The sequence below is a fragment of the Phyllostomus discolor genome, chromosome 3 (assembly GCF_004126475.2).
Source record: "Phyllostomus discolor isolate MPI-MPIP mPhyDis1 chromosome 3, mPhyDis1.pri.v3, whole genome shotgun sequence".
Classification (NCBI taxonomy): domain Eukaryota; kingdom Metazoa; phylum Chordata; class Mammalia; order Chiroptera; family Phyllostomidae; genus Phyllostomus; species Phyllostomus discolor.
In genome coordinates, this window is record NC_040905.2 from 165,994,331 (window position 1) to 166,014,670 (window position 20,340).

The 20,340-nt window shown below is 41.9% G+C and overlaps 1 protein-coding gene across 1 annotated transcript in view; it reads left to right on the plus strand.

Annotated features, from left to right (window-relative positions):
* Positions 1–10,721: 10,721 nt before the first annotated feature.
* PGM5 (phosphoglucomutase 5) overlaps positions 10,722–20,340 on the plus strand; it is a 169,123-nt gene continuing 159,504 nt past the window's right edge. The window contains exon 1 of the mRNA XM_028529921.2: positions 10,722–11,528. Coding sequence (XP_028385722.1) covers positions 11,268–11,528 — 261 coding nt within the window. The 5' untranslated portion in view covers positions 10,722–11,267. The remainder of the gene's footprint in view (positions 11,529–20,340) is intronic.

Here is a 20,340-nt window from a genome sequence, read left to right on the forward strand (position 1 = left end):
GGCTCTGTTGCAGTTAACAGCTCCCACTGTAAGTGGCGCTGTTGGACCATTTTCCTCGTGTGCACTTCGAACTGGTTCTGTAAGGGCATTCAGAGGATGATTTGATATTGAAAGGACAGTTCCTTTGGACTAGGAGAAAGAACTTTCTTCCTATAATACTCTCTTCCTACTGAGATATGCAGAGGCGGCTCTGTCTCCTAGTTTGCAATCCTCAGATTGCTCTTAGATTCGGGGAAAAAATTGAATAAAGCAGCACGGGTGATGTGGTGGTGACTACTGGGCTTGTTGATGTTTGAATCTGAGAGGGAGGCTGAGGGCTGGGGGATGCGCAGCAGCTGTGGGAGCCAGTGGTGTAAAGAGTGTAGGGGAATAGGGGGGACCACAAATGACAGAAGGTGAGCTGATCGTTTATACCTAAAAGAAGTAATGAAAGGGAGCCAGGAAGGTGAAGGAAAAGGAAAGATTTGCCTTGATGATTAACCAGGAGAGGCCGTTTATATTGTATGGCTTAATTACATGTGGGAAAGTTATACTGACTACATTTTTGTATGTGTGCATGTTTGTGTGTATAGCTGCATATATATGTGTGTTATTTCTATAATCAACAAATGGATTCACTTCGTTTTCTCTTCCGGGCTCCTCCCCTAAGGCTCCTCCCTGGCAGGCCTGTTCACCTTCTTTCTCCCTCATCCTGAACACTGAGGGACAGCTGACCCATATGATCCTGGCACTAGGAGGGTTATGCAATGTAAACATTTCATCTTTAAGGAGCTTGCTGCTTAGAGAACATATGTCACATTTTTAATCTGTGATTTCTTTGTATTTTGCAGTTTTCATTTCGTAAGAATAAGAGACACTAGGCTTGTTATTATTTTACTGGAGGAGAGAGCTTAGTGGCTAATGTCATTGACACACTTGTTTTGCCTCCCGTGCCATCAGCCAAGTTGCGGTGCACTAATGAAAGGATGGCACTGACTGCTACCCCCTGCCTAGCACACCTGGACCGGTTTTTACAGATTGCAAGCACCTTGGTCTGGAGAAATCTGGCAGGAGTGGGTGATATACTTGGTTTCCTTCTGTTGCACTTTCGGTGAAATGAATTAAACTTTTACATCAGGAAATCTAGTGAGATAAGTTAGATCTTTGGACAAAAGCAGTGGAGTATTTCCAGCTGGTTGGAGATATGATGTTCAAATGCCTTGCTATCTCAGGGTCTGGTGGATTATTGCTGTCCTGGTGGGTTCCATTGCTCCTCTAGCGATCTGTGGGCTGCGTGTAGAATGGAGCGAGCATGAAGCACCAGCATCACTTGCTTGTGGGAAGACCTGGTGGTTCAGATGTTTTTCATTAGGACCTGGGTGTGGGATTTTTTTTCAAGCTAAACTGAAGCAGCAATTCTAGTAGGAAGAGCCTCCCCTATCCATTTCTTCTGTTTCTGGATACTCTTCCTTAGAAAGCCAGATTTCAGCAGAAGGCGTTGTTAATGGCAGATTTTGTGCCATTGAAACCCTATGGGAGGAATGGGAAAACTGGAGAAACAGGTGGTCATGTCATGGACTTCAACAGTTTATTTAGAGGCCATTGATTTTAGAATAATCAGCCAAGGCAAGCAAAGGCGCTCACTTTGGATGAAAAGTTGCCTTCCCTTGCAATTAGAGATAAGCTGAGTCCTAAGACTCATAAAGCAACACATTTTCCCAATTGATGACTGATTTTTCTGGTTGTACAAGTGATAACCAAATTATCAGCAAGTATTTGGCTCAGGAACCCAATTGCCAGTGCTTTCCAAGGCCGGGCCTGACTTCACCTTTCCCTCCACCTTGTAATGTGTGTTTGTTGAGAATAAGCTTCCTGTGGGTTCTGTGGATTGGCTCCATTGTTTCCTGAACAAAGCTCTGAACATCCTTTTCAGATAGAAACAAAATCTGGCTAATTGTTCCTGAGTTCACATATTTTGTTTTGTTTTGTTTTGTTTTGTTTTGTCTGTGGATACCTGGGACTTCCCTGTGAGAGAGCTGGCTTTGCCCCATGAAGAACTTGAGGCACGGGGGAGGGGCGTGCTGCTCAGGACGAGGATGCACATTGGCAGGTGTTTAGGCGGGCGATCTTGGTTAACTCAGAACCTCCAGATTCTCATGGGGGAGAATTAGCCTCCCACACTCTGCCTGGCGATGTGTGTCCTTGGTTGAAATAAGACCCAGACTGGAATGCCCCATGAAGGGGCCAAGTCAATAGTCATCATTACTTTAAAACCTACTTAGAATGGTTGAAAAAAGTCCATCCTAGATATGATGACAAATCAATGGCTGAACCTAATGGAACGTAGTTAGGGCAGGGTTCAAGGGAAAACCATGAGGTGGGTTTTCTTTTTCACATCCTGTATTGCCTTTCAGTTTCTTATTCCTGTTCCTCGGGGATGCCCTCTGCTCGCCCCCATCTGACCCTCTCCTTCAGTGAGTGCCCTGCTTTTGGAAGGGGAGCCCACAAGCTTCACAGTGCTAGCGGGTGTTTAGCCTTGCATGGTTTCTCTTTCCATTCTAATCAGGAAGTGCTAGGACAAGAGCAGACCACTCTAAGCTCTTTAGTAAAAATCTGAAATGGTGGAATTTCTTATGAAAAGGGGAGACATTTTGGGGCAAGCGAGTTTGCCAAACGAGCTTGGCATGTGGGTGCCTGCTTCTCTGTTGCTTAAAATACGCCTTTGACTTAGTAAGTTAATTTACCTTCCTCTTTAGTTCATATAATGCATGTCATAGTTAAGGGATTTGAATCCAAAATTTGCTACTAGTAAGTAGGTGGTAAGCTATGTGACCTTGGGCAAGTCACTTACTCTGTCCAGGCCTCAAGTTCATCACAGAAAGTGGAAGAAATGATTAGCTTTCAAAGAGTCCTTGTGAGCTTCGAATGGGGTAACACACACACACACACAATCTCCTTGTTCTTACAAGCATAGGGTATCCTTTAAGGATATTAAAAAGTCTGGAAATATTTAGTTTCCTTTAGGGAGGTAAACAAGGGCAGGGGTGGAATACTTTTCATTTTGTATTTTTTGAATTTTGAACCATATATAACCTAGATAAAAAATTAAACTTTAAGTACATCTAACCTACTTACCAGGAATTTGTTGATATAAAGAAATGTCCCCTTGGTGGTGGCTCTTTTATTCGGTGCAGGTCACTGATGAGCGAGCGCTTCACAGAAATGACCTCATTTGACCCTCCCAGCCGTCGTGTACAGAAGGTGCTCCAGAGGGCTCATGGTTGGGGATCACAGGAAGGGGCTTCGGCAGCTATATTCTGTACATGTGATAACTTTAAAAATATTTCATTACAAAATATTTGAAACATATAGGAAAATATAGAGAAGTCTCTTTTTATAATTATTTAGAATGTTCTTTAAGAGTGGCCGTAGCACTTATTATTCAAATGGGGATACGTTTGAGAGAGATGGGGCTGCTACTGATAATTATGTTGTGATAGCGGATGTAAAGTGAACAGCCCTGGGCAAACTGGGTGTGTGGTCACTCGGAAATCAAGCATTAGCCCCTCATACCTCTTCCTGGCCCAGGTCCCACCCCAGGCAACCTGATCATGATATGGAACTGCACCCCGTTCACAGTTTCTGTGCATACCACATATGATACCACATATGTGTGTATGATAAACTGCACAGAGGATTCCTTTATGTGTTTCTAAATGTTACATAGATGGGCCATATGTTCTCACTTTTTTAAACATTTTTAAAAGTACGACATTTTTTCTTCTTTTCCTGGGCAATTAAAGGAACTAGGCCCAGAGAATAATGATGTATTAGCTAAAGTTCTTTTGATTGAAAGCAACAGAAACTAATTCTGGCTAGCTTAAATCATGATGGGTTTAGGGAAGAATATTGGGGCATCTTAAGTGCCCGTGACTAGGAAAGAGGCGTTCCAGAGCAGCTCCTGGGATACGAGCAACAGGTAGCTATAGATTTAACCCCCCATCAGTATGGGGGGGTAATGGCCTGCCATCAGTATGGCCAAACCACAGTGGCCCTAGTCTGTGTGTGTCTGGGGTCCAGTAGTTGAATTCTAGAGACAGTGAGAGAATCCAGTTTGGGCCAGGCACTCTTCACTGGGTGAACCCTTAGTACAGCGTCAGGAATGGAAGATTGTGTAACAAGGACAAAACTGCTGAGAGCTCCTCCCGCATGACTGGGACTCTTCCCAGAGCAGGCGAAATTATGGGCTGGGCATCTAAAGAAGTGACGATCGTAAGTGAGCAGAGAAAATTTGGAGATGAGAAGGCAAGTTCTATGTCTATGGTTTCTTCTGAAAAGGAACAAAGGAAAGTGTTTCCATTTGGGAATTCCTTCTTGGCTTTTCTTGCGAATTTTACATGGACTCCCAAATTTTGGATTCTGAGAAAAATCAGTTGAGAAATCTTTAAACTTGGGTGAAGTATTATAATTCTCCTATGAGCATTAAAACTTAGACAGTCTGTGTAGAGACCTTACTGGTGTGAAGAAATCTACTGACTTCAGGTTGAAAGCAAGAGCAGGCAATGCCAATGCATGGAATTGAAGGTCAAGGTTGACTTTCCTGGGGCCCAGGACAAGAGCAGTAGAAGAATTAGTCTGTCTTGTATCTGTTGCTGTAGGTGTGCTGTCATGGCCCTGTCCTCTGCTGACAGTGAGTCATTTTTGTGAGTAAATGTTAATAAGATTATAGGCATAGTATACTTTTTATAAATCCTATGGCTGGTGTTCTAAGAAATACCAGTTTCTGGAAGCAAAATATGTCATTAAATTGGGTATTCTGACATGAATTTCTCTGCGGTGCTCTTAACCTTGTTAGGAACCCCAAATATTACATTATTTGAATTTTACTGGAGAGAACAATTGATGTTTTATGGGTTAAAATTTAATTTAAAGAATAATCCTTAAATATTTGTGGTATTATCTTCCAATTTTAAAATTATCTTTATTTAGCATTTTGTTAATGTTTATTTCTTTTTAAAAATGTTTTCTGTTATCCTGTGTCTTTATCAGGTAAAGACCATTTTTATACATTATTTGATTCTATAATCTTGTCACAATATTTATAATAATAAACTGGCTACTTGTTATTATATCTTTTTTTAACAGAAGACCATGAAATTTTTTTCATATAATCCTCTTACAGAAAAATGATTCTGTGCTTACTCTTATGCTCTTCTATTATTTTTCAAAAACCTGTAAGTAAAGTATTATGAAAATACAGAATAACATAAATTCTGGAGGAATTGTCAGATATTCCATTTCCTTATTCTCTAGTCCCAGTGACTACTATCTGTCAGAAGTTTGGACACAGTGGAACAGAACAACATCCTCGTTTAATACCTGGTGGGGTTAACAACAAAACGTCATTGTTTAGTTTCTGTTACTAATGACGCCCCTGAGTGAGTAAGACTTGTTGGGAGACCTCAGATACACAAAGGGACCTGCCATTGGGTCAAAACCTCCTGGTTGATTTCAGCTCCTACTGAAAGTTGGAAAAATCAATTCCATGAGAAATGAAAAATGATCGCTTTCTGGCTTCCAAGGAAACCTTAGAAATAGGAGGAAGAAAAATGCCAAAACAGTGAAGGTGCTGTTGGGCTTCCCTTTGAGGTTGGGAGTGGTACCTTAGACCAGGAAACCCAGCCATGGGTGCCACTTTTCAGATAAAATAGTGTGTCAAGAAAACCCAAGGTTAACATGCAGTTGTGCACCTTGTTTCTGCATTTGCTTGAGTTAATTTTCAAATTGGCATGCCCTCTGTAGATGTGCTCTGAGGGAGTGAATGAAAAACTGGGAGAAACGCATGGAGAAAACTGGTCAGGCCAGGCATGGAATTGTAGCGGGCAGTGGTGAGTGGGTCCTGGTAAGTGGGTGAGTGCCACCAGAGCCGGGCTGGGCTGAGGACTGAGGGTGGTGTGTGCTCACAACTCCGAAACTGCCTGGCCCTGTTTTGCACTGACATTTCCTTCTGAGGCATGCGCATTCCCCCAGACTTCACAGCTGAAAAAAAAATCTATTCGTAAGGCAGGACTACTGGCTTGTACAGCATACTTGTGACTTAGCTCCATGACACAGATGGATGTAAAATAGCTTTTAAGAAGTGATTTTACACAGGAATGCTAAAATATTTATTCAAGTATTAGCCGTCAATTGGGGATTTGCTCCTAAAACCCAAATGTAAAACCACCAAAGAAAAATTCCATGGAGGCTATGGCTGAAAATGACTAATAAAATATAATTTAAGTGAAACATGGAAAATAGATCTCTTTTTTAATGACTATCTACATGGTGTTCTTTAACAAAATCCAATTATTAAACAAGTATAGAGATTTCTTTAGAAAATTTTTGTCTTTTAAAATGTGAAGAACTTAGATAAGACTTTCTGAAGTTTTTAGTAACCTGTCACTGGGAATCACTGACGGTTCCAGACACTTCGGGGGACACCTGGAAATGGAGTGTTCGTTCTTGGCAGATCAGACTCTCATTATTTTTAGATAACACTGAATCAAAATGAAACCATTTGCTTTCTAAAAACACAATATTTACGAGTTCGTCATTTAACACTGAGTGCTTTTCAGAGTTGGGGCCAGCGCACGCGGGAGCCAGGAAGCCACGTCTGCACCGGCCTTGCCCAGCGGTCTCGTGCGGCTTGGGAGACTGATGCGCAGCCCTCCACTGTCCCTGGGCGGCCTGCGCCGCCTCCAGAAACAAACTCCAGAGACGCTGGAATTTCCATGTGTTAGGCCGATGACTCTTTTGCACTGTTGCTTACAAAGGATTTAAGGGTCAGTAAAAGGAACATTTTTTGTCCTTAACACTAGCTCCCTACTTTGCCTATGATGTCATGCTAGATATTGTTCTGAAAAGGTTATTCAGACACAGTCCCTTCCTGTTCCCAAAGACAACTACCTGATACAAAGATTAAGAACCATTGCTATTAGAGTAATAATTATTAGATGGTAACCATAATTTTAGTAAGTATAATAGAAATAATTTTACTACTACTATAATAATAATAACAGTGATAAGTAATTGCAGCAAGCTCTTATTAAGCCCTTATTATGTGCTTGTGCTGAGCAATTTCCACATATTAGCTCTTTGAATATGATCGTCAACCCTAAGAGGTAGGTAGCATTATGTCCATTTTTTCAGGTGCAGAAATGTAGCTTTAGGGAGGGTAAGCAACTTGTCCAAGGCCACTTATGTAGTCATTAACGAAGGTGGGAAACAAATACTTGAGGTGCAAGATGTAGGAATACAGGGGCAATTGTGCTAATATGACAAGACACACATGTGACAAGTACCTTTCCATCACTTGCGCACTTAGTGACCTTACAGTGAAGGATGCAGAGAAGCAGCAGTTGGAATTGCTACATGCCATTTCATTTGTTGGGGAACCGGGGCTTAGTAGAAGATGTATTTTGGGAGAAATAGAATTGATTTTCCCCACCACCCAAAGGTGTTTGGACAGATTAAAAAGTGAACCAGTGTTTCCTTAGAGGACTGACTGCCTCATGACATTTTCCACCTGCTTCTCTGGCTCTTGTCCTATACTTTTGGCTTTTCTTCTGCTATGAGAGTCAGTGAGTCAACAGCATGTTTTTAGCACGCCCTGTGTGCACTGAAGTAGACTCCAACTCAATAGCAATGCATACCTGCCACGAGCCAAATATGTGTGCCAGCCTCCCCTGCCAGCCAGGGGCTGGGGGGAGGGGACAATGGGAGAGCAGAACATGTAGAATAAAATGATGTACAAATATATATGTAAATCGTTTTAAGTCTCAAAATCACTCAAGGGCATAATTTTTAATTAGATGATTTTACCTGCTCCCTTTTGCAAATTCTAGTAACATTCTTAGTGGAAACCTGACAGAAATTAATTTTTTAATGCTTTATAACTGAAAGAAGGGAATCATAAAATGATTTAGCTGGAAGGGACCCCAAAGACCTAAGGTGTTTCACAGAATATTAATGTCCTTGATCTGTTAATAGGTATTTTGAAAAAGGTCCCCATGGTCAAATAAAATTGGTAAATTCTGGGTTATAGTTAAGTAAGTTTCTTGCTTCCAGAACATTCAGTCTTTAGTATGCTAATGTGCTTTGTGCATCTACAAGAGGAGGGATAAAGTATGAAGTGTTTCAATACTTATTTTACCCCAAATTCTCTTTTTGGGAAATGCTGATCTGGCTGAGCCAGCTAGTGTATTCTCTGCATGAAGGCACTGGCTGACACCTTTTTTTTTTTTTTTTGGAGAGCAAGGAAGTCCCAAGAGGAAGGGAGGATATATCAGTTGCTCCTGTTTCATGCCAAGAATTCTTAGTGAGATGCCTTTCTCTAGAGGCTCTGAGAGGGCTGAAAGGCATCTCTAGGCAAGCGGAGCTGCCCTTCATTGGGACTCAGGCTGCAAGGAAGCTCTGAGCTCAGCACAAAGGGGTGACCGGTTTTTAGATGCAGGGAAATTTATTTATACCTGACCTAGCCCACTGAGCACATATGAAGGGGAAAAGGGGGTGTCACCACTGTAGTCACAAAGGTAATTTGAGTCTCTTAAGCAAGCTGGTCGTGTGAGTTTAAGTTGGGAAGCGCCAATTTTTAAAACAGTTAAATTGATGTCTTTTCTGCAGGACCTCCCAGAGCTTTTAATATGAAGATGTGCATCATGAAGCTCCAAGAACTGGGTAGAGTGTGCAGGGTTTTAAAAAGTTACTTAGCCATGAAACTCTTGCTTTGTGCAGCACTTGGGAGGCATTCGTGTTCTGAGGAAAACCCTTTGGGAAGCACTGATCAAATCTGACCTTCTCGTTTTACCAACGAGCGACTAGGGACAAGGCATTTCTTATCTGTGGGGCCCTCTTGGGTTTCCTTCCCCATCACTGTGACAAATTTACTCAGATAAACTTGATCAAATTTGGAAGCATCTCGGAAGAGATTTCTTTAGTTTATAAACCTTTCTTTTGTATGTTTCAAGGGAAAATTACTTTATGTATTTTGAGTTCCCCTTGTCAAAAAGCACAGCTTAATTCAACCAACCCCTATAGACTATCACCTATGCCCAAAGAGCCTTTATGTACAATGGTGATCTACAAATGTATAAACTGTAGTTCTTGCTGTACATTAATAATGATAAATGTGTTATTATCATTGATGACAATAATGTAAACATTAACATTTATCAGGCACAGTACCAAGTGCTTTAATCCTCCCAACAATTTATGCGGTAGGGATTATAATAATGCTTCTTTCACAGTGAGGACACTGAGGTAAGGAGAGGTTCAGGGATTATTCCAAGGCCACCTACAGCTGGAGGAGAGAAGATATACATAGAAAGGTGCAGCACCACGTGAAACGTTCTTTATGAGTAATACCAAGTGCTATACAAATTCAGAGAAAAACATTATTCAAAAGATCTGATCAGGGAAAGTGGGAAGTACCCAGTGAACAATTGTGATTTGGCCCCTGTTCCTCCTCCCTCTGGAGAACAGCCTCCTAGCTTTGGGGCAATTCTTTTCCCTTTCACCGCGGGGTCTGGTGACAGTTGGGCACATTGCCTTCAGCTGGGCCAGTCAGAGTCTTTGGGAATTTGGGAATTAGAACCAAGGGAGGAGGCTTTCCTCTTGGCTGGTAGAACTGTCAGTACTGTCCAAGATGCGCCTCACTTGTCTTCAGCCCTGTGCAAGGAGCTGGGCTTTGGTAGGACAGAATGATGGTGGTGTCATGAGAGCGGCAGGTGCTGAAAATGGAGAGATGAAGTCTTGGAGGTCTTTGGGGCATCTCTAGGCTTGAGGGCTGTGTCCTTAGTGGGGAAAAGGACTTACCGCCTTCTCTTCTCCTGGAAATGATACTGTCCTTTCTTGCAAAATGAAATGTTATTAGAAAGTGATTTTAAAAGCCTGACACCATAGAGGTATGCACAGATCCTTAAAAGTGTTGAGGTTCTCTCTAGCTGGTGCTAAGCCAAGGCTCCCTACACCGCAAAGTTGGGGGAATGGGCTCTTAGGTTTTTACCTTTTCAGACCATTCTCTCTGTACTCCTGTTTTCTATGGGGTTTTTCTTGGTTTTGGGTTTCAGGTGAACTTTAAGGAGACAAGGCAGATCATCTCTTGCCCTGGCAGAATAAGATGATGGATGGAAAGGACTTCATACAGTTCCTGGTACCTTGTCCTTGTTTATCTGAAGTGTGTTCATTTCTGGTAGGTTATTAAAAGGGGCTTTAACCCTCCTCCTACTGTAAGTGATTGATCCAGTAAGAACTCAGCAGTGTGCGCAAAGACAGTGAGGGACAAGCCTATTTCTAAGCATGAGCTGGGCTGGGGAGGGTGTGGGGGGTGGGAAGGGCAAGAATAAGAAGGAAGTGTGTGTCTGTGTTGCTGCTGTTACAACCAGCGCAAGAAGAACCGTTTCCACACCGAAACGTGGGCTGCCTTGAGAGAGCCCCGGGGCAAGTGTGGATGGCCGGGCGGGTCCTGCCGGACTGAAGGGCCTGACAGTCTGTGATTCCCTGCAACAAATGGCAGTGGCGGAGGGTGTGCACACACACACACAGACAGACACACACGCAGCACCCAGCCTCCAATTTCAGTGCTGGCAGAAGATAACAATTCTCAGCTCGCCTTTCCAGGGTTATTTTTGGCTGGGGCTGTTGCTGATGGCAAAAGGTTCGGGCCCCTCCCAACTCCCTCCCTTGTCCTTGTTCAAGAGAGAAACTCATGCGTGTAAACTGCTCACTCCCAGGGAGACTGGGAGACAGGGTTGCCGGTGAAAGGGGAGAGAATCCCAAATCCTGCCACGGGTCTCACCACCCCCAGATTATTTTCGAGCGGACGGTGGGCCGTGGAGACAGCCGATTGTTGGCCAGGAAGGGGCCAGGCACAAGAGAAGCCTCCAGGGGTCGGGGTAGCTGGCACTGGGAACGTGCTTTGGGGACGACACCCCGAAAGTGAGTCCAGCTGGGGAAAGAAACTGCGGGCCCCTAGGGTGCCCAACTTCTTGGAGAGAAGTTGGGCGGGAGAAAACTTTATTGGAAGGTACAGGCCAAATTTTGCTGGGGCAGCGAGGGCCTCTCGCTCGGAGAGGGAGGATCCACCGGTCTGTGCCGCGGGAGGGCGCAGGGCGCGGGCCGGCTGGGGAGGGGGCCGGGGCTCGAGGCGGAGTTCGGCGCGCCGCCAGGCTGGTGGGGGGCCCCCCCCCGACGGGCTGCAGATTCCCTCCGGCTCCCGGGAGCCGCGGCAGGACCGGCCAGGAGGAGCCATGGAGGGGAGCCCCATCCCGGTGCTGACCGTGCCCACGGCACCCTACGAGGACCAGCGGCCAACCGGCGGCGGCGGGCTCCGGCGGCCCACCGGTCTTTTCGAGGGCCAGCGCAACTACCTGCCCAACTTCATCCAGAGCGTGCTGTCGTCCATCGACCTGCGCGACCGCCAGGGATGCACCATGGTGGTGGGCAGCGACGGCAGGTACTTCAGCAGGACAGCCACGGAGATCGTGGTGCAGATGGCTGCAGCCAACGGGGTGAGTTACCTGGGCACCCTCGCTTGCCGCTGCACCGCCGTCCCCTCTTTCCGCCCTTGCCCTCTCCCGCCCGCCGGCCACCGAGGACCTGGGCCCGGACTCGGGCCGTGCGGCTCTCCCAGGTCCTCCGGCGTCTGGCCACTACTGCTCTCCGCACCCTCCTCGGTGCTCCCCGGACATTTCCCATTTGCAGTCATCTTCTTCCACCCTGAAGTTTGGGTCTGCCAAACTTAACAGTAGTATCAACTCAGAACACACACCAGTGTTGATCCCTGACATACTTGGCGAGTGTAATGGGTGAAGGTTTTTAATATCGTTGGTTCATGAACCCAGTGGAGTTATTTCATGATTAATATGATTCGGGTAGGAATGGGGTAGGGATCAGTTTGATGCTATGCAGCCTGGGCTCTCAGTTCCCCCGAGACAAATCTGTAAATAGTCGGAAATGAGATTTGCAATGCCCTCTTTAAAAGCAATTCCCAGCTTCTCTCCAAGACACCCTTTGGCATTTCACAACATTTCATGCTGCTTCTCTCTTGCGGTTCATCCTCATTTCCTCTCCATTCTCCCACGACCTCTGCAGCCTTCTTTTGCAATCTGAATTCTCAGACCTTGGTTTTCATTGTTGCTGCTGTTGCCCCTTCTCCCTCCTTCCTTTTGGCGTATTCCCGTACCCCTACTTCCTCCTTCCCCAATCCAGCCGCTTCTCGAGGACTTGGACAAGAGGGATACTTAACTTCAGGGACCTCTGAATCCTATGTGGGAAACATTGTCTTGAAGAGTAACTTGAGCCTTGTTGATGCAGTCAGACCCATTCACGCAGAACTTTTCTTTCAGTGAAATCTCTGCAAATATATAAACGAGTGTGAACATTTTAAAAAGTGAAACTAAACAATTTTCTGGCATTTTGATTCTGTCCTTTTTGTTCCCAACACTTTACATTTTTTTTCTCAGTGTGCGTGTGCGTGTGTGTGTGTGTGTGTGTGTGTTTTAAAGCTTTGGGGCTGTCCATGTTTCATGTTTGTTTCCTATGATTCCCTCTTCTCAAGGTTTCAGGGATGGGGAAAGGTATTTGAAAAAAAGAATATCTGAAATCAGTTGGGGAGAACAGGGCCGAGGGGATGAGTTTGGTGGTGGGATTGTGATTTCCAACCCCTGCAGATGATGATGCTGGAGATACAAGACTTGTATTTCTCCATGACTCTCAGCTGGGATTGGTGAAAACTGGCTTGAATCAGGGGTTTGGAGACAAGTTGACAAGTTGGTCTCGTACTCTTGTCCGACAGAGCCATGCGGTGGAATGATGGAGAGCAGTGAGCCCAGGAGAGCCAGGGCAGCTTTCATACTCCTTCCCTGCCAGTTTCTCCAGGGAGTGAGGGAAACATAGTCTATCCAACATTTACTGTGGCTCAGGGTGTTTTTGAAGCTGCTCAGGATACAGTTGTTGATTTGCACAGGCAAATTAATATTATGCTTTATTGTTCCTTGGCACACTCGACCCTGAGGGCTCTTCAGCCTCTTACTTCGATGGGTCTTCTCTGATAAACACATTTTATTAACTTTGAGTGGAGTTTATTTTAGGAGATAGTTAGCATATATTAATATATGCTTAAAATAGTCAACTTTAACCTAGCAGTGGTTAAGAAGAGCAGAATGACAAATTAAAATACACAGAGAAGTACCATCTCTTAATCTGAAAGTACTACTTCTAAGATGGGTAGGCATGGGTGAAGACATTGGTGAACATTTTTCATAAGCCAGTTTTAACCAATCTTTTCCTAATTTTGTTCAGTACTTGGGCGCTTTTGCTAAAGCAAAGTGAATAATAAAAAAAACTGGCTTCTGGGGAAAGTGGTCTGGACAACTATAAGCAGAATTGGTCTTGAGTAATTGCAAACTGATGGGAATGCCCTTGTCTCCTGATTTGGACTATTGAGTTATGTTCAGAAATGATGAACTTTGATTCCAAGTGCTTTGGCCTTTTTTGATTCTTATTGAATATTCAATAAACAGATTAGAAAATAGTAGAAAACTAGAATTTCTTTTTTTCTTTTCCTCTTTTCTCTTCTTCTCTTCCATTTTCTTTTCTTTTCTTTTCTTTTCTTTTCTTTTCTTTTCTTTTTTCTTCTCTTTTCTTTCCCTGACTCGAATCTGACTGGGTGGACTGCACTTTCTCTATCTGAAATTTCTTTGTTGTGATTTAAAAAGTTAATTTCATAAAACAATTTTATACAAGAAAATTATAGTAGTTCTTTGACTATGTAACTGCTGGAGGAGAACAGAAGTTTGAAATTTATAAAATGGTAAACTCCATTATTAATGTTTGCATACCCCATAAAGTTTGAAGTAGGTTCTCAGACATACACCTGTACAATTTGGAATTTAAAAAATTTATTACAAAATTATGAAATTTTCAAACTTCCAGAAAAGTGGAGAGAATAAATAAATGACATTCATATGCCCATACCCTAAGTTGTTAACATTTTTCTATACTTATTTCATCTCTTTGAGGGCTACTTTAAAGTATATTAAATAAAGTGATATTTTACCTCTAAATTCTTTAGTATGGATCTCTAAAAAATAAAACATTTTCTTTGACAGTTACACTGTCATTATCATCCCAAACAAAATACAAAGTGATTTCTTTGTATCATTCATTACCCAGTTCATATTCAGATTTCCTCAGTTATTCTGAAATGTTTCTTCTAATCAAGGAACACACATTGCATTTGGTTATTTTTCTTAAGTCTCTCTTAACCTAGACAATGCCTCCCTTTTTATTTTTATTTTGTTAATGGAATTTACTTATCAGAGCGAGTAGGCCACCACCCCATTTCTGGAATTTTCTGATTATTTCTTGATGATGTCATTTAACTTTTCACTATATTCATGTTTTGTTTGTTTATTTGTTTATTTTTGGTGAACTAAAGATGAGTTGTAAAGGTTTAATGAGATTCAGGGTCAGCATTTTTTTTACAAGAATATTTTATAGGTGATGGCACATGTTCATGCTGTATCACATTAGGAAGTACGATCTCTGGCTGACCCGTCATGCGTGATGCTGAGGGGACTACGGGCTTGTGGGTGGGGGCAATTGCCTGCAGCTTTTGTGATCTCCCCCTGGGGACCAGCACGTAGCCTGTGGGGTGAACTTTGTACCATGTGAATAGTTGTTTCCTTGTCAGCCTTTACCTGCTGCACCTGTGAATGATCCTGGCATAAGTATTTCATTGGGGCTTCACAAGTGATGGTTTGCTAATTCTCTAATTCCTTTTAAATATTTTAGCTAGTATTTTTTTTATAACCTGAGCAGTTTCCTCACAACTGGGCTATTTGGTTATCCTGTGATACACTTCCCTCTGGAAAGCAGGACATATATTTCTCTCTCTCTCTCTCTCTGTCTCTTTAATTACCAATTTTCATAGTAAGGATTTGGTGAAACAGCTACCTCCATTGGTAACACATGAATTTTGTTTTGTTTTGTTTTCTTTCCCTTTTTTGAATCTTGCAATGGACTCCTGGATTCACATATAATCAATTTGAATGGATTCATGACTACTGAAAAGGTACTTTTAACCTGTTTTTGTGTGGCCATGCAAATTTACCTAAAAAATCCCAAGAAGTATTTTAATTCCTTTTTGATAATGCAAACGATGTCATACCAAAAAGAAAAATAACTACTAAGTACATAAATCGTATCATTTAAGTGAATTGTGATTAAACTTAGTTTGTAACTAATTAATGTTTTGTTCTATTTCTATTTCCATCTGCCTCAGATCCTCTTCAGGGGTTTAGATCCTCTACATGTCAATTTATTGGAGTATCTTACAGAGTTCAAGAGCTAAATACAACAGAATGGCTACAAGAATGCCTCTGCCCTGTCTGGGTAGATCCATCTGGCTAAGAACATTCTCTCTTTCTCTTCTTTTATAAACGTTTTTGTCCAAACTACCTTTATTATTGGACAATGACAGCACTGAGTCTGCCTCAAGATCTTTCTGACTTTTTCTAAAGTCTTTTCTCCCTGGAGATGACATTATGTATCATCAGCACTGTCCAGCAGAACTTTTTGTGATGATGGAAATACCCTGTAATCTGCACTGTCCTGGCCACTAGCCACATGTAACTAATGAACACTTGAAATGCAGCTAAAGCTACTGAAGAACTGAATTTGACATTTAACTTAATTAATTAAAATTTAACTTTAAATAGTCACAAGTGGTTAGTAGCTGCCATACCTGACAGCACAGCTCTATAACTTAGCATTTAAAATGTGTGTGTATGTAGTGGCATCAGACTGTTATAGTCAAAGCAGCTATAGATTAAATAAAGGTAAACCACCAAATATTACAAATACATATTTGGTAAACCCAAACCAGACTATAGCCTGGGAGACAATGAGATATGGTAGAAAAAGCACTATATCATCTCTTGCCCTGGCAGAATAAGATGATGTATGGAAAGGACTTCATACAGTTCATGGTGCCCTGTCCTTGTTTATTTCAAGTTTGTTCATTCATTTCTGGTAGGTTATTTAAAAGGGCTTTAACCCTCCTCCTACTGTAAGTGAATGATTCCAGTAAGAACTCAGCAGTGTGGGCAAAGGCAGTGTGGGACAAACCTGTTTCTAAGCATGAGCTGGGCTAAGCATGTATCAGCATTGGGAATCAGCATTTGGCTTCCCCTTGTTTTCCTAGCTCTGCCTTACAAGTTGCAGGGCAAATGCTTTAGCCTCTTGAAATACCAAGAAACCACTTGTTTCCTCATCTATAAATTGGATATGACAGCACCACTAAATTATCCTGGGAATCAGCTGAGGCACTGCATAGGAAAGCATTTTGTAACATTTATAACACTAAGAAATATGATGGAGCCCTGGCTGGTGTAGCTCAGTGGATTGAGCACGGGCTGTGAACCAGGCATTGCAGGTTCGATTCCCAGTCAGGGCACATGCCTAGGTTGCAGGCCATGGCCCCCAGCAACCGCACATTGATGTCTCTCTCTCTCTCTCTCCCCTCTCTAAAAATAAATAAATAAAATCTTAAAAAAAAGAAATATGATGGAGTCTTATTAAGGTCAACCTAATATGTTTTAAATAATAATAATTTGAATGCATACATTGAATAAGCCATGCAGTGGGCCTATTTGCAAACGACTTATATCTCTGTTTCATGTTTTAGTCAAGAGGAAATAGATTTGTTGACCAGCTGGGTACAGTACTGGGTATATGATAATCAACAACAATATCAGTATTGAGTCACAATTTCCAGAGCTCCTCAAGGCCTTGTGGAGCCTTTTCAAAGTGGAAGCTGAAGTGCAATGGCAGGAGGAAAGCCGGGTCCTGTCCGCAAGGGGCTGGGGTGTGCCCTCCAGTTAAGATGCTTGCACAGGTTGTGTTTGATTCTAACGGGCCACGGACAGGTGGCCACTCCAAAGAATGAAAATACACTTGCCTTGAAATTTATTAGACTATCTGAGGAACAAATTTTGGTAAGAACCCAAAGATAACAGACATAGGCTTGGAAGAGTTGCAGAGTGGGATACGGTGTTGGGCGGGAAGTAGGGAAGGAAGAAAAAGGAAGCAAGAAAGGGAAGCCTGTGCTTCCATATGTCAGGTTTATTTCCTGGAATGGATGTGGAAATCTGGGGTTGGTTGGCTCTGGAAGGGAAAAAAGAACTGGGTGGTGATTGTTCCATATTTTCCACTGGTTTTCACTACAGAAGAGGTAGATGGGATGAGCCGCTGTGGCCCAGACATTGGGATGTCTTGCAATACATTAGAAAACCTTCCCTTCCCAAATCCCCATCCCAGATCTGTGGAATTGGGGTCTCTATTAAATGAGCAGTAGCAGGTTTTAGGGAGTCCTCGGTTCCATCTGTCTGTTTGCACCAGTTCATTCTTGAATCTTTTAACCCCAAGTCTTCACTTACTTTTTTCGCATGGAAGTAAGGAGAGTGGGAGAGATTTTGAGAACAGCTGGGCCCTCCCAGTTGCTGGAGTGGGTTATTTTAAGCTTTGTTTAATGTGTCCAGAGACCCAGATGGCATTTTTAACTAAGCTCCTTTATTAAACCTTCTAATAAAGCATAATGATGTTTATTGAAAAGACAGACACACATCAGCAACATTATGTGTGAAACTTGCCCTAAGAATTTTCTATGAAACATCTGTTCTCTTTGAGTGCTTTGTGAACTTGGAAGTTTGCTAGTTTCTGTACAGACTTGAGGAATAGAAGTTGGGACCAAGTTTTGAGGAATCTCAGCGTAGGTTTTGGCATAGCCAACCTTAACCCTTATCTTTTGGGCCTCAGCCACTCTTCTTTTAGACAACAGTGATGTGAACAAATACCGTAACAGAATTTGAACAGGATTATTTTGGAATAATAGGCAGGGGGAAAAAGGTCTAAATTTCCCAGGGATTTTTATGTTGAAGGTAGAGAGCTAGGCCTAGAATTGTTCTTCGTTTGCCTACAGCCTTGACAGTTAATTGCAGACACTCAAGATTTGGCCAATACGCCTTCACTGTTTATACTTGCATAGCCAGAGGGAGAGCTTTGGGTTCTTTCATCTGACTCAACTCTCATTAGTTATGAGTAAAAGGATATTTAGAATATACACAAGACTTGTTAAAGTCCACATTTTCTGAGTCCTTAAATATCTTTCATCTCTTACATTTTTAGTGACATCAAATTTTGGACTAAAGTCTGTATTTATACGAAAAGTTTCAGGAACATTCAATTCCCCAAAGAAATTCTTTTTCTTGGCATGAAGTCACAGAAGTCTTTTTTTTCCCCTTTCCAAGTCTCTACTAATAGGTGCTTTGTACAAGTATAATATTAGATTATTGCCAGTGTATTGTTTTCCTCTAATGAGTCCTGACTGGTAGCTGGGGGTATCTAGTTTTGCATTTAGGAATTTCTGATGGGAAGAGAAAAGAATTTGAAATCATAAACACTGAAGTTTATCCCATTTGACAAAAGACCCCAAAAAATACGGGGAGGAGAGCTTTACAACAAATGCATGATATCTACATGCAAATACATGAATGCATGAAAAGCTTTTCCAATAAGAAAAGTCAAGCAGTTCAAAAGAAATATTGTCAACAACAAAAAATACATGAAAAGGTGATAAACCTCAATAATGAAAGACGTATAAAAAAACCACCCATCAATTTGAAAAAAAGAATAGTACATACTCAGAGTTGGTGTGGATGTGGAAAATTGTTATGTTTGTGCACTGTTGGTGGAAGTTAAACTGATGCAACTTTTTACTTAGGTAATTTGGCAGTATATGTCTAAATTAATAGAGCTTTTGTTCAATAATCTGGGAATCCTTTAATCTATGACTCTACCTTGTAGACTTTCCTAGTACAAGTGTGCAAATTCTATGTACAAAATACTCATCTCAGCACTTTGTGAAAGAAAAACTTGGAAGCAATCTCTATGTTCGACAGTAGAGAACAGGCACATAATTTTATGACACAACCTTACCATGGATGTGTTAAAATTCATAAACACAGGAGTTGGATCTATATGTGACATGAGAAAGATGTGAATGACAGTGTGTTGTGTGAAACAAAGTAATTAGTAGAGTATTGTGTGGAGCGTGATCTTACTTTTGTGTATATAATTTAGGCATTAAAAAAATAAGGTTAGAATAACACACTCCAAACAGTTAACAGTGACTATATTAGGCTGACCAAAAAGTTTGTTACATTTGTTTCTGTATGATGGCTCTAGTAGCACTTAGTTGTCCTTGACTTCATTTGAAACAATTTTTGTTAGATTGTATTGTGACAGCTGTCATATCAGTGTGCATTTAAAAACAACATCAAAATTGGTGAATTTTTGTGCAGCTGTTTTAACATTGAAGATGGAAGAAAATATGCAATATTTCTGGCCTATCATTCTTTATTATTTCAAGAAAGGTAAAAACACAACTGAAATGCAAAAAAAGATTTGTGCAGTGTGTGGAGAAGGTGCTGTGACTGATCAAATGTGTTATAAGTGGTTTGTGAAGTTTCTTGGTACTGTTGACATTTTAGCCAAATAATTTTTTGCTGTGGGGCTGCCTTATGCACTGGAAGATGTTTAGCAGCACCCCTGGCTTCTACCCACTAGTAGCCAATAGTGGGAGGTAGCTGACATGCTCAAAATATCCAAATCAATACAGTTATTAGTGAAAATGAAAAATGTGTCTTTTATTTTACGGAAAAAATGTAATGGACTTTTTGGTCAACCCAATATCTGAGGCCTGTGGGTGTATATGGTTTGGGAAGGAGAATCCTTTCCCTTTCTCCTTCATACACTACTCTTTGTTAACTAGTTATGTTAACTAGTTAACATGTATGCATTGCTTTCATAATTAAACATATCAACAACGAATAATGAAGAAAAAAGAAGCAGCTCTAGATTTGAATCATGGCACTACCATCTGCAACTTGTATGATTGTGAAGTCACTTAGCCTTCTTGAGTTTGCTGCCTCATTTATAAAAACAGGGAAAGTAATAATACTTGCCCCCCATATCTTCCAGGGTTATTGGGAAGATTGAATGTGCTAATGTATTATTAACATTATTTTACTTTTTCATATAACAATTATCACCAAACTGTTTTCCTCTGATTAAAATAAAAGGACATGTGCATACTGGCTTTTTAGTCTCAGGAGCTTTACTCATGAGAAGGCTCCTGCTGATGTGGTGATCCCATTTGCTTTGGGAAGGCTTCCGCTTGACCTTTGGTGTTCCTCCATGCTGCCGGATGATGACTGTGGAGGTCACGACCCCTGCCCCTCCCCTCACGCCACACACACA